Below are 19065 nucleotides of genomic sequence, written 5' to 3'. Positions count from 1 at the left end.
ACTCTGTTCTGTGTCTCCCTCTCTCTCTCGCCATTTGCATTTTAATCTATAACTACTGGATTTCATCTGTGCATACTGCAGTGGTTCTCAACCTTTTTTGAACAAACACCCCCTTGGCCTCATCACAACCATCCCAACGCCTCCTTGACATCATCATAAGGCTTACGACGCCCCGCCCCCCCTTAGTATTAAAAAAATAAACGGATTAATGCTCCCCAATGGCAACTAAGCACCGCCCCCTTTCAGCTGTATCCTTCTCAAAGCCCCCCCAAGAGCTCCCCAATGCCCCCTGGGGGGCTGTACCGCCCCCGTTGAGAAACACTAGCATACTGCTTTAAGACCCATAGGGTCACATCTTTTAACAGAATTGTCAACACTGTTGAAAGTACATTTGCATAGGCGCTGCAGCCGGACTTATAGGTTGTGCTGCACAGATGTCGCTCCCAATCTAAATTTGATCACTACAGACTGTGTTTAATCTGTACATACCTATTGAATCTCGGCTATTTGCACCTCTGCTTAAATGCTTAACAGTATTTTATTAACCTCTATTTATTTTGTACATATGCAATGCCATTGAAGTTGAGTCTATTGAATTATTAAATTATTAAATGATCATTTTCTCATGTCTTCTTCCCCCGACAGTGCGAACGCTGCAGGCAGCCAGGATAACCTCGACAATGACACGGAGACTGACTCGGCAGCACCGCCGCGACGCGAGCGAGAGAGGGATAAAGAGCGGGAGAGGGAGAGGGAGAGGCCGAGAAGGAAAGATACTCATGAACACGGTGAGTTCAGTTCAGATAGTCCCTGTCCTGGTTTGAACTTATTAAATCTGTTAGAAAGCAGACAGTCTTCTGTCTGTCTGTCTGTCTGTCTGCCCGTCTGTCTGTCTGTCTGCCTGTTTGTTTGCCCGTTTGTCTGTCTGCCTGTTTGTTTGCCTGTCTGTCTGTCTGTCCGCTTGTGTGTTTTGGTTCACTTTCAATTTTGGTTCAATCATTGTCATTGAGGGGGTGTGGGGAAGGGGTGCCCTCTCTGATTGCTCTTGTTTGATGTGTATAGTTTGTTACTGTAGCTGTCTGTACAAAATGACATCATCACATACATAATATTAAACCGGAGGAAGGGTTTGTCAGACGTTCTTGAACAGAAATAATTTTGCAGATGCCAGCAATAAAATTATGACACAAGTTCATTGTCAGTGAAGGCATTCTCATTGCTTATCTAAAATGCTCATCCACTGAACGGTTGGTTAATTTAGGACAAGGAGACATGGAACAAGCCCTCAGGAAAAATGACAAATTTGTCACAAATATGTCACATGTAACATTCTGTGAGATTATGTGATCACATGGACAAATATACAGATAAGTAAACACTGCTGTACATTATACTAAGGCCTTGTTACACATATTCGTAACAATATAGAAAAGGATCCATTTACATTCTTTGATCACATTTACACAGCATGTGGATAAAAAGTCACCATTTGTGACAGTTGCATTTTAGAAAACATCAGTTTTAAAAAGTATATGCTTTATTGAGATAGAACTCTACGTGTTAACAAAACGCCCAAATATCCATATACAGGACAGAACAGGGTCTAAATGTCCAAGAGTATTCCAAGAGTCTGTCTAAGTTGTAATCCAGGTTAAGTTAACCTTGAGGTAGTGGTCCTCTAATAGAAGAGCCTGGAGTCCTTATTTTCTTAACTTAATGACACCAGTTGGCTTTTTATAGTCTGGGTTAAACAGTTCCTGTAGGTTAACTTAACCAAGTTTATCACTCAGCCGCGTTCTTGGAATACTGCCCAGATCTCATCCCCATGACGACCAACACCATAGTGGCGATTTTCCTCATCAGGATGAATACTCTCTTTTTTTGGAATCTGAAAATGTGTGTAGTGTGTGTAAAGCTGCTGTCACACAATGTGCTCTGTGTACAGTATTTTCCTGCTTTATTGACCTTATTAATCCCATCCCTGAAACGCACAATACCGTGCCGATCTTTGTAAGAGGAAAGGCAGTCTTGTACACTGCGGCGTTAAGGCCCTCTGTGGTGAACACTTTTGTGGTGAAAGCCTTTTATGGAAAAAGCCAATTTCAACTCAGAGTTTAACACACAGTCAAGCACACCGTTTAACACACAGTCAAACATACAGTTTAACACACAGCCAAACAAAAAACGCACACAGTTAAACACACACCAATGACCTTGAAGCAATCTGAAAGGCTCTTCGCTTTTCACCACCAAGGAGTTTGGATCGATCTAAGAAACCACAATTGACCTAGCAGGGCACTCCTCATATTATGCCTCTATTCTGCTCTACTCTATTACAATAATACATTCATCTGTAGGACATAATAGTGCCAGTGTAGCCCATGGTCACCTGAGCCCATGGCCATGTTCAGTGAAAGGAAAGCAGTTCAATTGACTGCTGTAAAGTAAAAAATGTAGCTAGTGACCAAGTAGGTTATGTTTTTGGTCGCTTTGTCTGTCTGTCTGTCTGTCTGTCTGTCTGTCTGTCTGTCTGTCTGTCTGTCTGTCTGTCTGTCTGTCTGTCTGTCTGTCTGTCTGTCTGTCTATCTGTCTGCTTGTCTGTCAGCAAGATAACTCAAAAAATTATGACAGGATTTTGATGAAATTTTGTGGAGTTGTTGGAAATGACAAGGAACAAGTGAACAAGTGTTGGTGGTGATACGGATACAGGATTTTAAAAAAAGATTCTTCACTATTGTGAGCAAATTTTGACATTCCAGTTTCTAACTCCACAAAAAACAAGGCAAAAGGATTTTTTTTTTAATGAGGGTGTAACATAGTCAAATGTTCTATCAAACAGCTTCCTTGGTGGAGGTCTGCACTCTCTCAGTGCACCTCTAGTTCAGCACTGTTTTGAGAATATACTGTATGGTCCCTGTCAATTTAATGTTAATTCAAGTCTTTGATTGATGAATTGACACATAGAAGGATGTATTTTTGCACTGTTTTAGATTGTATATGGCTTTGCGTGGTGTTAATTCAACAATCAAAGAGTTAAATGTAACAGGAAAATCAAATGAGATCATAATAGTCTTAGAATAGTGTTCAAATTATACTGCATTTTTTACTGTCTGCTTAGTCACACTAATACAGACATGAGCCTTGTAATGCTCTCTCAAGCATGTTCGAAGGGGAATCTGTCTAGTACCAGCAGTGAGTGTGAGGACTTTAAAGCCACAGGCTCTAGTCTTCAAATAGGCTTAAAGGACATTGGATAAAGACAGGCTGGCTGGCCGGCCTCACAACTTCAATGAGAGACTGAAATGTCAAGTGAATCTGCACTTCAAATGCTGTGGTAACCCCACTTAAGGTGAAGGCTGTAAAGGGAAAGGATTTACTTTTGCAATTTTACGAGGAGCTCAGATCCGTGTTTCCCAACCAGGGGTACGTAGACCATTAAGGGTAGGCGAGCACTCTGCAGGGGGTACGTGGATACATGTAATGATAGCAAATGTGTGGAATGTTGTCACATTGCGATAGAGGAAGAAATATAGAGCATGAGGTAGGGGGTACTCATGGTATGACAAAAAAGGCTGACGGGGTATGAAGACAAAAAAAGATTGGGAAACACAGGCCAAGCATATTGTCTCTCTATGAAAAGGAGGCTTTGCTTTAAGGATTTAGGTCCTTAGTCATTCCTATTCCATCACCAGGGATTCTGTTTGTATTAAGATTTATATTTCTCGTATTCATTCATTACTGCAAAATGTCAGGATGAAGAAGAGGTCCTTCAAGGACCAAATGATGACTTCATTGCATTAGGCTACGTTTAGGTGTGCTAAGGTACCCACAGAATGTATTGATGAATACCTTTTCAAATGACTTTATCCTTGTGTATTTTTCCCCAAGAAAACAAAAATTGGGACAAAAAGGGAATTAGTTAGAGAGACACATCGGGCTGTATTCTGTGTACCTGTCTTAGCATTGCCATGCATTCATATACGTAGGCCTACGCATCTGTTTCAGTACCTTTACATACAGTATTATGTAGTGCACTGACAGTGTGTTGGAGAATGTAGGTCACTTTGTATGCCATGTAATGTCTCTGAGTCAGAGCCCATAAATAAATCACAGTTCAAATCACAGGTTTAGAGTAAAAGCACAGATTTTTTCTAGGAAGGGCTGTGGTAAAAGTTTATTTTAGGTCCGTGGTCCAAATGTATTGTGCTGATTGTCTGTCTGTCTGTCTTTGTGGTATGGTGGGGCCCCCTACAGGCGGGAGGCTGAATGGCCACTCTCGAGGGGAGCGTCGGCCGGAGCACGTGGGGGGCTACGAGAGCTCCTCCACCCTCATGAGTAGCGAGCTCGACACCACCAGCTTCTTCGACTCAGAGGAGGACGACTCTGCCAGCAGGTACATACAGGATGCATGCATACACACACACACACACACACACACACACACACACACACACACACACACACACACACACACACACACACACACACACACACACACACACACACACACACACACACACACACACACACACACACACACACTTTCATCAGTGAACATGACACCACAAGCTTCGACTCAAAGGAGGCTGACTCGTACACATGGGGTAGGTGGGGGGGGGGTAGCATTAACACATGCGTTCACAAACACATTGAGATGATTAAGATGCCAACAGATGCCCCAATAAACACATACATCATGCATTCGTGAGACACCTATGCTGAGCACGTACACATTCACAGCTGTCACTGTGTCAGTAGATTTGCAGACAAACTGTTTGAAGTTTGTTTACACTACACTGAAAAAATGACCTTAATACATTATCACATATGCACACAGGCACACACAGACATAGTCACGCGCACACACACACACACGCGCGCACGCGCGCGCACACACGCGCACGCGCACGCACACACACACACACACACACACACACACACACACACACACACACACACACACACACACACACACACACACACACACACACACACACACAAACCACGTCTGTCCTGTCCTGATTAAAGGTAATACGTGCGTGCGGTACTCCTCCCCCCCCCACCCCACACACACACACAAACACACACACACACACACACACACACACACACACACACACAAACACACATTGACACATCCCACCTGCCCACCTGCCTGAGCAGATGACTGCTTCTGTGATCTGGCCTGGTACCAGTGGCACTCACTGCTTAGCCATGCGTTGCTCCACAGACAGTGACAGGCAAGCTGCCGTCTGAAGGAGATGCACTGGAGCAACTACTAATTAGGACACCCCTTACCCACCCCACCTCCCTTTAGCTTTTGGTTCCTTCCCTTTGATGTCAGAGTGGATTTCCTGTTTAAAACTAGTCCTTAGTCAGCAGGGCTGAGAAAAGGTGAAGGAAAATGTCGATGTAAGTTGTTTCTAAAGGCATAGGGCAAAATGTTAACAGTTAGACTATTAGAGTGCCATAGCAGAGGGTAGAGCATTAGACTCTTTGATTAGTCGACGCAATATTCATTTCTTTTAGAAATGTTTTTGGGCGTTTTATGCCATTATTTAGGACAGGATAGTGAGCGAGTGTGACAGGAAATGAATGGGAGAGAGCAAGGGGAAGGATCGGCAGACGACCTCGGGTCATAACTCGGCAGAGGAACCCGGGTCGCCGGCGTTATGGTACGACATCGTATCTCATTGAGCCCCCCCACACACAGTATTGGATTTAACCTGTAAGTTTCATGAATGAATACAGCAAATTAATATACATTTTATGTGTTTTTAATTCTGTGTTGACATAGTGCCACCATAGACTCTTTTAAGAGAGAAATCAGATAGAAACCTTAAATATCCTACTACTACTACTACTAATATAAAATTGTATAGATTTTAGTGTTGTATACATCATGTTGGCTCAGTTCATCATATATATATATATATATTCATCATATAGGCTCAGTTATAACACTGATGTTGTTCTATGGCTGCACACAGCTGTGCATTATAAAGAGTGCACATCTTCTTTGGAATTATAGATCACCTAAAGCTCACTCCAATCACATGCTCTACAAAACCAACACAAAAGATGTTTTCTCCCCTTCTGTCTTGAACGCAATGCATGCTTCACTGGTATTGGTTCAGGGGGCGGTCACATGGTGTCCACGAGCCAATCCCAGGCCCCAGAGTGCATTGTGTGTGGACAGAAAAGGCATAATGGCCCAGGGGTGCATTTCTGGAAAGTGTAGTTGCTAACTATGTTAGCTACTTTGTTGGTTGCAATGCAATTCCCCATTGGCAACTACCTAAATTGCTATCTGCTAACAACTACACTTTCCAGAAATGCACCCCCGAGTTAGTATATGGCATCTTAAGACTGATAGATGTGGCACAGTAAAGGGCTCTGTGACGTGCGTGATGTGATGTGATGTCACCACCGTGTCCCCTGCAGGTTCAGCAGCTCGACGGAGCAGAGCACATCGTCCCGGCTCATGAGACGACATCAGCGGCGGCGCCGGCGGAAACCAAAAGCACCACGGATGGAGAGGGTGAGATGGAAACACATAAACACACACATACATGCACACAGACTTACACACACACACACACACACACACTTGCTCTCTCTCTCTCTCTCTCTCTCTCTCTCTCTCTCTCTCTCTCTCTCTCTCTCTCTCTCTCTCAAACACACTCTCTCTCTCTCTCTCTCTCTCACACGCGCACAGACACACACACACACGCGCTTTCTCTGTCACACACACACACACACACACATTCTCTCTTTTTCTCTCTTTTTCTCTCTTTCTCTCTCTCTCTCTCTCTCTCTCTCTCTCTCTCTCTATCTCTCTCTCTCTCTCTCTCTCTCTCTCTCTCTCTCACACACACACACACACACACACACACACACACACACACACACACACACACACTCACCAATTGCTATGGATAAGAATTTCTCCTGTCTGTTTTACTGGCTTTCAATGTACTCATGGTGGTCTAATATCTGTCTTGTTCTATCGCTGTCTGTCTGTCTGTCTGTCTGTCTGTCTCCTCTCTCTTGTCTCTCTCTCTTCTCTCTGTTCTTCAGTCATCGTCGTTCAGCAGTATCACAGACTCCACCATGTCTCTGAACATCATCACTGTCACGCTAAACATGGGTGAGTACTGTATGTGTGTGTAAATGTGCTGTGTCTCAAATTGTGCACTTGTGTGAGTGCACTGAGGTCTTTAGTGCATATTGTCGTGGAAAAGTTTGGACGCTATTCACTGTACCCTTACTGGAAGTGACGGGCGAGCATAGCATTAGCTCGCCAATATTTCAGTTGGCTACTGTTTACATTGCACAGCCATTCGTGCTTTTATGTGCATTCCCTTCACCCCAAATGGCAACTACGTATCTCACATAGAATACTTGGCTTGACATGAAATGGTTGGTGTCTCAGCAACATTACTTACATAATTAAGGGACTCTTGACCAAACTCTTCTACTAAACTGAACACCACGTTTCTTCCATTTTGTTAACAACATAGTGGCCATTTCGTGTGTGCAGTGTCCATCGTACGTGCAGTGTCCAGCACTTAGTTTTTGACCGTTGTTTGAGCAGCATCCGGGCACTTTAAGTAAACTGAATTTACAGAAATTCTCAGTGAGCGTGAGCACCCTAAACATGGTGCCCGAAGTGCACAAGTGTGCGATATGAGACACAGAAATGTATTCAGCTACTGTTTGTTCACATGTGCTTGTTGACAGCCTCCACATGGTCTCTTATAAAGCTATACTCTGTCTCTGTGGCTGTACCCCTTCTTGTCTTCACCCATCCAATCTTTCTCCTTGTGTACGTCTCTCTCCCCCTAACATCTCCACACTTGTGTCCCTTTAGAGAAGTACAACTTCCTGGGCATCAGCATCGTGGGCCAGAGTAACGAGAGGGGAGACGGCGGCATCTACATCGGCTCCATCATGAAGGGGGGAGCAGTGGCCGCCGACGGAAGGATAGAACCTGGAGACATGCTACTGCAGGTGAGAGAGAGAGAGAGAGAGAGAGAGAGAGAGAGAGAGAGAGAGAGAGAGAGAGAGAGAGGGGGAGAGAGATTGTTATGTATGTAATGGATGGTGTGTGTGTGTGGATTTTAAGGCGTAGAGTAGCTGTGGGCAGCTGTGGCCTAGTGGTTATGGAGGTGGCCTTAAGATCAGAGGGTTGCAGGTCGGTATCCCACCCTTACCAGACCTCCATCTCCATCCATGGGTGAAGTGCCCATGAGGAAGGCACCTAACCCCACATTGATCAAGGGAATTGTAACCAATACCCTGAAAATAATAACTGGAAGTCGCTTTGGATAAAAACATCAGTTAAATGTAATGTAGTGTGATGTAATGTCATACGGTATGCATTGTATTAGATTGAACAATGTGTTTTTGTTGGTGGCTTCTTGAGTACAGAGAAAGTGAGGAAGTTTACGTGCATGCTCCTATCTTGTAGCATGTTTGATTCAAATTTCAAATATTCTTATTTTTGTGTGCCTCCTACCCTTTTCTTTGTCCTGTTCCTGTCTCCAGGTGAACGACATCAACTTCGAAAACATGAGCAACGATGACGCAGTGAGAGTGCTGAGGGAAATAGTGCACAAACCAGGGTAAGACAAGCAACACACACACACACACACCACACACACACACACACACACACACACACACACACACACACACACACACACACACACACACACACACACACACACACACACACACACACACACACACACACACACACAGACACACACAAACACACACACACACACCCACACACACACATGTGCGCACATGCACACACAATTCTCAACTCAAGCAAGCACTTGTCAACTCAAAATATAAGAAATGGCATGTCTTTTGTCTTTTTCCATCCACAGTCCAATCACTTTAACTGTGGCCAAATGCTGGGACCCCAATCCACGAGGTTGCTTCACCCTGCCCAGAGGTAACACTTACCACACAAGTGTTATTTTTATTGTCTATTATGTGTTCATTGTATAACATTTCCCACACGTTTATTTACTAAACAACAACTCAAGGACGTCCATTTACTTTATGTGACTGTCATGTAGTTAGAGATATTTTAGGGGCTTTTTGTAACTGTAACTGGGGAAACAGAGATGGGCTAGGGTTGGGACATGACCCAGGCCGGACTCGAATCCCATGGGGATCCAAGCCCATATGTGGGGGGCTTAGCACGCTGCTCCGCAGCATTCCAGTTATGTAGTTTTGAGCTACTGTGGCACTACGTATATATAAGAGTAAACCATCTGCCAAACTGGCAAGTCAATTGACACTGAAAATATTACAAGCCACCGCCAAGTTTTATCAGAATTCCGCTGCTGGCAGGTTCCAATGTCAAGCCCTGTTGCAGACTGCATTTTGGCTTTTAACACTTTGGGTGGTCAGATGATTGGCAACATTCATCCTTGTATGTGCAATACTAGCAAAAAATACATTGCATTACCTGAATCACCAAAAGCCTCTTGTTTCTGACATGACCATGACCTGACTTAGGCCTTGTTTACATGTATGTGCTTATTTATAAAACAGGAACATTTTTTATCCGATTACATTTTGACCCCGTTGACAAGCCATGTGGATTAAAAAAACACAGTGTGTGACAGGTGCGTTTTAAAAATCTCCAATTATAAAACATAATAACCATCCCTCCCCCCCAAACCCCTGCCAGGTGAGCCGATCCGTCCCATAGACCCGGCTGCGTGGGTGTCCCACACGGCGGCCATGACGGGGGCGTATCCGGTGTACGGTATGAGCCCATCCATGAGCACCATCACCTCCACCAGCTCCTCCATCACCAGCTCCATTCCAGAGACCGAGCGTAAGTGTGATCCCCTCCCACCACCCACCACCCATCCACCCAACACCATACCCCCTCCCTTCATTACGAAGTGAAAAATGCAGTGTTAATTCAACATTTAAGAGAGTACTCTGGAACCATACACTCCAGAAGATGTTTAATCAACTCTCTAAATGTTGAATTAACACCACTTTTTACTGTGTACCAAAGTCAGAGAAGACAGAAGAAGAGATCGGCATCTTTTATTCGTTGGCCTGTATTGTTACATCACTGACGCCGCCATTTATTTTTTGGTTATAATACCTGGCGTGGCGACAACGTTAAAACAAAAAGGCGGTGGACTAACACCGTTAAGAAGGACTTGCCGTTCTCTACTTCTCTTCTATCTGCCAGTACCCTCTCCTTCAGCGGGTGTCCCGTTTCACATTGCTGTGTTGCTGTTACAGTCCTGACCTACCTGCCTGTCAATCACGTTGTTTACTCAGGCTAACCCTATGGCAATGATTAGCCATAAGGCAGGGGCCAGGTGGTCCGACACACATGGAATTTCCTCCTGCTGAAAGGTATTGATCCCTGTGGCTAGGATATGCAGCAAGTCAATGCCTACATCCCAAGCTTGTCATAAGGACTTAGAAAAAAAATCAATCCTGGAGCCAATCTGAGATTTTACCCAGATTACCAACCCAAGAGTCAAGTTCGAATGTATCCAAGTCCTTGACCTTGACACTGCTTAGAAAAAGACACAAATCAACAACGCACAGCAACACGGGGATTTGAAAAGGGCACCTTTGCTATGTTTCCTGCTTGTCCTCGGCTGGACTGTGTGCACATCATGCGCTTTACTGTAGCACGCTACGTATAGCTTTACACATCACAGTTCTCATCTGCCTCTTGACCGAGTTGACCTTTTGACCTTTTCCGCACCCCACACAGGGTTCGACGACTTCCACCTGTCCATCCATAGCGACATGGGCATGGTTGCCAAGGCGATGGCGTCTCCAGAGTCGGGCCTGGAGGTGCGGGACAGGATGTGGCTGAAGATCACCATTCCCAACGCATTTATAGGTACTGTAGCGTGCAATAGACACTGTATTTAACTTCACCATTCCCAACGCATTCATAGGTACTGTAGCGTGCAATATACACTGTATTAAATTTCACCATTCCCAACGCATTCATAGGTAGCGTGCGATATACACTGTATTTCACCATTCCCAATGCATTCATAGGTAGCGTGCAATATACACTGTATTTCACCATTCCCAACGCATTCATAGGTAGCGTGCTATATACACTGTATTTCACCATTCCCAACACATTCTGAACACCCTGTGGTGTTGAGGTGACCCTCTGGCACCCGAGAGGGAGATTCTTTGTGCTGCTCTGGCACGCTTTTGATCCTTAGGATTCGAACACACTTACCACATGGTAGCAAACATACCCAAAAGTATTTTGCAGAGCATTTCACGTTAGGTGCTAGGGGTGTTTTCAGTGATTAGGAATAGAGACACTACATCGAGATGTGAAGGGTGGTGTGGTGGAAAAAAATGACCTATTGGCATGGTGTTTATACACTGTCACTGTAACACTTTATTTTAATGGTTCACTATTCAAGAGGCATGGTGTTACACTGGTATTACATGGTATTAAATATTGTTACACTGGTTATTACACTGTACCTAATGTGGTAGATCCACTGTAATAGTGAACCGTTCAAATAAAGTGTTAGCCACTTTCCATATTAGGGAGGCTTTAGCTGAGATCTACAGGTATATATGGGGGACCTGGCCAGGGTTTAGTTTTGGAACCCCTACTGCTCTATTGCATTGTATTGCAACAGCAGTGGGATCTTGGCCGGCCCCAGCTGTCCATATTAGTGGCGTAAGGACACGGAGCTGACTTATAGAAGACTCTGCACAATTCTGCCCATGACTCTCATAGGAACAGCAGACGTTCATTCATAAATTTAATTATAAAAAAAAATAACGTTCACATATTAAAAGAATGTAAATGAGATAAATGAATTGAATGTATCACAGTAGAAAATATATTAATCTGGAGACATTCTGTAACTCCATTTGTGGGCTGTCTAGACAGTAGCAGACAGGCAAGCTGTCAAGGAATATGCTGTCCCGGGCCCAGGGAGAATGGGGGGCTCATAATTGGCCCCTCATTACATTGAATGTATTGGGTGGCGGCGGGCCCTTTCAGATGACTTTGTCCTGGAGCCAGCCAAAGCGGCCCTGGTAGTAGACACTATGAAATATGATTTCTATTGCAAATGCGAATCAGTTGAGCCACCAAACCACTCTCAGCCCCATGTCTGAATTGACATAATTCATTGATTTCACGCTCATGCTCAGTTGTAGCTTGGCCTTCTCTTGGTAGGTCTGCTGTTGCACTACTGGAATGTCACAAAATAGGCAAAGCCATGGAGGGACTTTCTCGTCTGCCAGTGATTTTATTGGTTTGGAAACCAACACCACAATTTTGGAGAATTGCTGTAGCAAATTGAGTTACTTTTGACCACATATACAGTACATTATAGCATCAACAATCCCCAGCAGGATTTTATTTTAAGTCTTTAAACATTTGAAACATCTGCTAGCTTGCGCACTCCCCCGCCCAACCTCTTTCTTTTACATATTAACACACACACACACACACACACACACACACACACACACACACACACACACACACACACACACACACACACACACACACACACACACACACACACACACACACACACACGCAAACATGCATGCAAACACACACTTTCTAGTGTAATGCACTGCATGTGGAAGGTTCATAGACTACTTTTCTCCTCTCTCCTTCCTCTGTCTCTCAATGTCTGTCAATGTCTCACAATATATAACACTCCCACCCCTCTCTCTCACCCCCCCTCCACTGCACCAGGCTCTGATGTGGTGGACTGGCTGTACCACCACGTGGAGGGCTTCACGGACCGCAGGGAGGCTCGCAAGTACGCCAGCAACCTGCTGAAGGCCGGCTACATCCGCCACACCGTCAACAAGATCACCTTCTCCGAGCAGTGCTACTACATCTTTGGAGACCTCTGTGGCAGTGAGTATTAGTAGTATTCGTCTCTGGTCATTGTTTATAAAATGCGGAGAAGTGCAGCACTGCTACAATGATGGTCAAATCACTTTTAAATCTAACTGAAACATCAGATCTCAAAATTGTTTGCTTTTTATCGTAATTGTAGCAGTGTTGCTCTTTCCAGCACTTTTTCTTTGATAGGGATTCCTCCAGAAAGAGTTGTGCCTGCAAAGAAAAACTTTCCAAGTGCAAGCCACCATCTCTATCCTTTGTGAACTCTTGTCATTTCCCCCCATTTTTTAAATCCCCTATGCCTGATTTGTTTTGCATGGTAAAATGACTGTCTATCCCTATTATATAAGCCAGAAGTAGCCAGATGTTTTATTTGACCTGTTTTGTTTTGCATGTTAGAATGAATATCCCTATTATGTAAGCTAAAAATAGCCAAATGTTTTGTTGGACTGTTTAGTAACTTCACTTCCCCCTTTGCCCTCTGTTTCTTTTTCCCTCTGTCCGTCTCTCTCCCTCTCTCTCTCTCTCTCTCTCTCCCTCTTTCTGTCTGTCTGTCTGTCTGTCTGTCTGTCTCTCTCTCTCTCTCTGTCTGTCTGTCTGTCTGTCTGTCTGTCTGTCTCTGTCTCTGTCTGTCTCTCTCTCTCCCTCTCTCTCTCTCTCTCTCTCGCGCTCTCCCCCCTCCTCCCTGAATGACATCCCTCTCTCCTATAGACATGGGCACGCTCACCCTGCACGACCACGATGGCTCTAGCGGTGCGTCCGACCAGGACACCCTGGCCCCCCTGCCCCACCCGGGAGCCGCCCCCTGGCCCTTGGCGTTCCCCTACCAGTACCCCGTCCCGCACCCCTACAACCCCCAGCCTCCTGTACACGAGCCGCCACCCCACAATCCACCTGCAGGGGGCGGTAGTGGTGGCAGCCATCACAGCGGAGGTGAGATGCTGGAGAGAGAGCATGTTGGTCTAGTGCACCAGGATAGATGCAGCAATCCACACCCACACATGCACATGGACGCACGCACGCTTGCTCACTCTCTCTCACACACACACACACACACACACACACACACACACACACACACACACACACACACACACACACACACACACACACACACACACACACACACACACACACACACACACACACTGTTCAAAAACAGAGGAATCTCCTTGTGTCTTCAATAGATCTGTCAGATTATTTCTGTTTGTCTCATTGTCTCTTTCTCTCCTCTCTCTTCTCTTATTATCCTTCTTTACTCACTCCCTCTCAATATTTCTTTGGTAACTGAGTCTGTTTGCCTCTCATTTCTATTTCTATCCTTGTAAAGAATAAAGGAGTCCCTCGCCCTATGGCCACATACAACCTTTTTGACACCATCACACAAGTACACACACACACCGCTTCACTATGAATCATTCATGTAATGATTGTATGTAATGTACATTTCTCTCCCTCTCTCTCTCTCTCTCTCTCTCTCTCTCTCTCTCTCTCTCTCTCTCTCTCTCTCTCAGGGAGTCGCAGCAGTGGCTCCAACCGCAGTGGCAGCAAGAAGGAGTCAGCAGCAGCAGGAGGAGGAGGAGGAGGCTCAGGAGGCAGCGGAGGAGGAGGAGGAGGGGGAGCAGCCTCAGGAGGCAGCGGGGGTGGAGGAGACTCCAAATCAGGAGGGAGTGGCAGCGAGACCGAGCCCAAACCAGACGGCTCCACCAAGGCCACTAGCGACCGCCCTTCGGCTCCCCCTAGCGAGCGCAGCGTGCATAGCACCCACAGCCTGCGCAGCACGCACTCGGCAGGGGCGATGGCCGGGGCCTACGGACCCCCGGGCTTGCCCCCCCAGCCCCAGAGCCCCACCCCTGTGCCCCCCACGGCTCCGCCGGGCTCGCCCCCGGGTCGCGAGCTGGCCTCCGTGCCCCCCGAACTCACGGCCTCGCGCCAGTCCTTCCGCATGGCCATGGGAAACCCCAGCGAGTTCTTTGTGGACGTCATGTGACCTGAGGTGTGACAGCAGATGATGGGAAGTCGATCAGAGGCAGTGTCGCCACCACGCGGGCGTACGTACGTTCAGGTGTTCAGGACACTTGTCTGTCTGCCAACCCCCCTACCGCACCGAACCCCAGGAAAAGGAGAGATGAAAGTGTACAGGAGAGAGAATAAGAGGGACAGGGAGTGTGTGTGTGTGTGTGTGTGCGTGTATGTGCGCGTGTGGCGTGTGCTCGCGCGTGTGTGTGTGTGCGTGTGTGTGTGTGTGTGCGTGCGTGCATGCATGCGTGTGCGTGCGTGCGCGTGTGGAAGTTCAGAGAATGTGTCCTGTCTCATCACTCTCTCCTGCCTCTATCTCTGCTGTTGAGTGTGTCGTACTTTCTTCAGTGAAGAAGTAGCTGTGCTCTTTTCCTGACTCCTATCAAAACAGAAAATCTCTTTTTTTAAATAGAAAAAAAGAAAGAAAACACAAAAAAGCAAATTCCTGTTGCTGTCTGCTTTGTTTTTAAGGGAGTGTGTTCAAGCGACCGAGAGTGGGTGAGACTGAAAGAGAAGCGGGAAAAGCCTTTTATTTTCGTAAAATCTCTGTTGATGACTCTGTTTTAGTTCCCTCCGCCCCTTCCCCTTACTCTTCCTTTGGCACTTGTCCTGTCTAGGGCTGAATCCAAAATGCTCTCTCCTTCACTGCAGAGTTCAGATGTTTGTCTAGCCTACTACATGTGGAAGAAATTGACGGTAAAGTTGACTTTGACTAGTGCACTCTACAGGAAACAAGGCAACGGTAACTTGCACGATCTACAGTATGTATGTAATGAACCAGTTGACATTTCGGATATGACCTAGGTTTCTCTCATGGAAACCCTACAGTTGTGAGAAGGTGGGTGAGTGTGTGTGAGGCTGGAGGGGTAGGATGAAACTTTGGGTACATGTCAATCTCCTTCCTCCAGTCACTTCCTCTGACCTCATGTCTTGAGGACCAGATGTGTCATTCCCACAGTAAGTAAAATGCCTGGCAACAAATTTGATTCAACCAGCTCTGTATCAGCTGATGATATTGAGAACTCAAAACAAGGTTGACCAGCTACTCGTTAGAGTCAGCTGTGTTGGAAGGAAACTGTGGCTTTTTTTGTGGCTTTCTGGACCCGGAATTGACAACTATGTTTGGGACACTTCAAACCATGAGAAGGTGAGAGGACACCGGGGCAGAGATGGTAGAGATGGGCCAGCACGAGTCTTGGTTCCTCCATGCCCCCCTTGAATCCTTCTTGTTTCCTGAGGGGTGACACTGAGGCTCCGTTAATACATACCCGGGTATTTTGATATTTTTTTTCCTTCCCTACGCTTACCAAAATGTCTTCGTTCACACCATCGGCAAATCCGCAAATATGCTGCCGAGATCTGTCAGAAATACGTTAAGCCTGTGTGCGGCCAAGAGAATGCCATTCAAGTCTCCGTTTTTCAGTTTATATACAAACGCTAACTGGAGTTTAAAAAAACCCCTCAATTTTTTTAATTTTTAATTTACAGTAGATTTGTTTTCAGTGGAAAATCCTTTGTTTGTGTGTAAACGAAAGCCACAAATGAAGGGAAAGGTCTTTGTTTATCAAAATTCCCAGGTATGTATGAACAGCCTCTGAGGACAGAGGTGACAACAGGAGGATGGATATTGATGTGGAGGCCTGTGAGATTGAGGACCCTGTGTGGTCACTCCGCCTCTCCTCTAACATGTCTGATGAAGCTCTGCGGTGTTTGCAATGTGTATGGAACAAGACACTAAGATGAAGAAGAGAAAACGCTGAGATTTGTTCTATATTTGTCTTTCGTTTTATTTTCATGTTTTCCTTCCGGCTGTTTTGCTTGGGAATCATTCAGATAACACCAGGAAGAGACGGAGTATGAGACTGGGTGTTTAAAAAAAAAGAGCGAGAGAGAGCGCTATACAGAAGTCATATTAAAAAATTCTCAGTATGCAATACTTTTATCTTGCCTTTTATCAGACAGCGATGTTAGACAAAATGAAGTATAGTGACATTTTGTGTTAGATGCAAGATTACTGAAGGTACTACTTAACAAGGCTAAAAGTGTCTGGTTATGTTTTTAAACTGCAGACCCTTACCTAAATCTAAATGTCTGCTTTAGTTCCCATGGTAACGGAGCACTGATGTCATGTCTGGAGAAAGTTGCAGGCCAATCAGAAAACTGGAAACTGGAGGAACTCTGCTGAACAGACAACTCAACATATTAGTCTAGATGCAACTGCATAATCCCTGAGATTGACTGTTACCTCCAATGATGTGCTTGCATAGAGCTGACACCATGTTTTATTTTATTTTACCAGAGCGTATCAGTTAAAAACTGACATAATTTATCATGTCTCATTAACATCTAGTTTTGGTATGCTCCACAGCCTAACATCTCATTTTACTGTCTTCTGTAAAACCTCTCCTTTCCCTTTGAAATACACTTATCACAAGTTTTCGATTTATTAGAAACTGATATTGTATAGTGACAAATGGTTCGATTTAATACTCATTGTACACTGTTTTATGAGAACAAACAAAAAATTGTTTTTATTTATAAACATAGTTTTATTGCAAACTCTTCTGGCTGTCTGTGACTTTATTCATCTGAAGTTTAGTCCTGAACGTTTTAGGCTACTACCTTAATCGGTGTGATTATTGGCAAATCGACATCCCTTTGCTATCAGGGGATGGCCTCAGTGACATACGTAAGTGAAGTGAAAGTGTGAAAGTCCAACCCCCATTGTCATTGTGACATAGCACTCCACAAAATTGCATTTATGCCTCAACTGTGCAAGGGGGCAGCCCCCAATGGCGCCCCAACAGAGCAGTGCAGCGGGACGGTACCTCAGTCATGGAGGAGGATGGGGGAGAGCACTGGTTAATTACTCCCCACACACCAACCTGCCAGGTCGAACCGGCAACCTTTGGGTTACAAGTCTGACGCCCTAACCGCTTACCGATGACTGCCTGTATAATGACTGCCCATATAAGGACACAGAGTGACAGTCAAACTCATTCCTCATGTACTTTTCTTCTGCTTGGGGACTTGTCACGTCATCAATGTCATTTATGCTTGAAGTTTTATTTGATATCTTGCTGCAAAAGCACAATTCAAAGGCCATTATCTTGTTTGCAATTGTGCTCTCGAATGGGGAAAAGTCCAGATAAAGCTGTGCTGCCTAAGTTGACAGCGGGGAAACTTTATTTTTATCCCCAAGGCACGGACAGGATGAACTAGTTTGACTTCCAGACACAGAGTCTTGTAGTAGGCCTACACTCACTTCCACACAAAACATCAAAGATGCCTTTCATGTATGTAGGCTATATGGAGTAACAGTCGCCTTGCAGGAAACATGCTGTGAAGGCCCGGGGTGGACTCAGGGTTGGTTTACATTCATCAGCAAGGACTCAAAATGGCTGAACAAATACAATAACCAGACATGACTTTTCACGACACTGACCAATCTTTGCTTACTTTTAGGTGTGGGCCCAGATGCAACTGTCATGTGGCTGTTTTAGTGTTTACAATATGGCAGCCATTACCCAGAGACAGTTGACTTTGACAGGCGATGGAGACATTAGCCTACCTGCGTCTGGATCTGTGTCTAGGGAAGAATGCCCATCATTTTGCATTTTCTTGTTAGAGAGCTGTAGTAGGCCACTTTGGGGAAATAAAGCTCCTTAGAACTCTCAGGCAACCAGTTATGACAGGCCAAGGCCAGTAATACGAGTAGGGTCTGTCTGCGTCCTGCAAGACAGGGGCGTGTCTTGAGAAGGCGTGTCTCGAGCGGTCTGAAGGCGTGTCTCGAGCGGTCTGAAAAATGGATTACACCACAGCCCTTTGAAGCCAGTTGGAGCCATTGAAACCCATTCAAAACTTCATTTTTTCGATCTGACACAGAATATTTTTAATTTAGACCTAAAGACACACCATGGGTCCTGTTTAAAAGTTGAGAACCTCAGCTTTCCATAACTGAAAGCGGTATTTTCCTAGCAGCTACCAATCCGAAGGTAGCCTACTTTAAGTGCGGAATTACTTTTCTAAAGATAGCGTTTTGTTTCCTTGGAAACGGACGCGGTTTATGTGTTACGCACACGCTATTTGACTCGGTTTTGCCCTATTATGGATGCATTTCTAAT

The 19065-nt window shown here is 45.2% G+C and overlaps 1 protein-coding gene across 1 annotated transcript in view; it reads left to right on the top strand.

The window, feature by feature from the left end:
- LOC134454501 (segment polarity protein dishevelled homolog DVL-3) overlaps positions 1 to 15097 on the top strand; it is a 64960-nt gene extending 49863 nt beyond the window's left edge. The window contains exons 4-15 of the mRNA XM_063205552.1: positions 646 to 788; positions 4255 to 4393; positions 6445 to 6541; positions 7081 to 7150; positions 7874 to 8013; positions 8551 to 8627; positions 8901 to 8968; positions 9716 to 9865; positions 10778 to 10909; positions 12767 to 12934; positions 13634 to 13855; positions 14437 to 15097. Coding sequence (XP_063061622.1) covers positions 646 to 788; positions 4255 to 4393; positions 6445 to 6541; positions 7081 to 7150; positions 7874 to 8013; positions 8551 to 8627; positions 8901 to 8968; positions 9716 to 9865; positions 10778 to 10909; positions 12767 to 12934; positions 13634 to 13855; positions 14437 to 14912 — 1882 coding nt within the window. The 3' untranslated portion in view covers positions 14913 to 15097. The remainder of the gene's footprint in view (positions 1 to 645; positions 789 to 4254; positions 4394 to 6444; positions 6542 to 7080; positions 7151 to 7873; positions 8014 to 8550; positions 8628 to 8900; positions 8969 to 9715; positions 9866 to 10777; positions 10910 to 12766; positions 12935 to 13633; positions 13856 to 14436) is intronic.
- Positions 15098 to 19065: the final 3968 nt, after the last annotated feature.

The sequence above is a fragment of the Engraulis encrasicolus genome, chromosome 8, assembly GCF_034702125.1.
Source record: "Engraulis encrasicolus isolate BLACKSEA-1 chromosome 8, IST_EnEncr_1.0, whole genome shotgun sequence".
Taxonomy (NCBI): Eukaryota; Metazoa; Chordata; class Actinopteri; order Clupeiformes; family Engraulidae; genus Engraulis; species Engraulis encrasicolus.
Note: the sequence above shows the minus strand (reverse complement) of the source record. Positions and strands in the feature narration are given on the sequence as shown.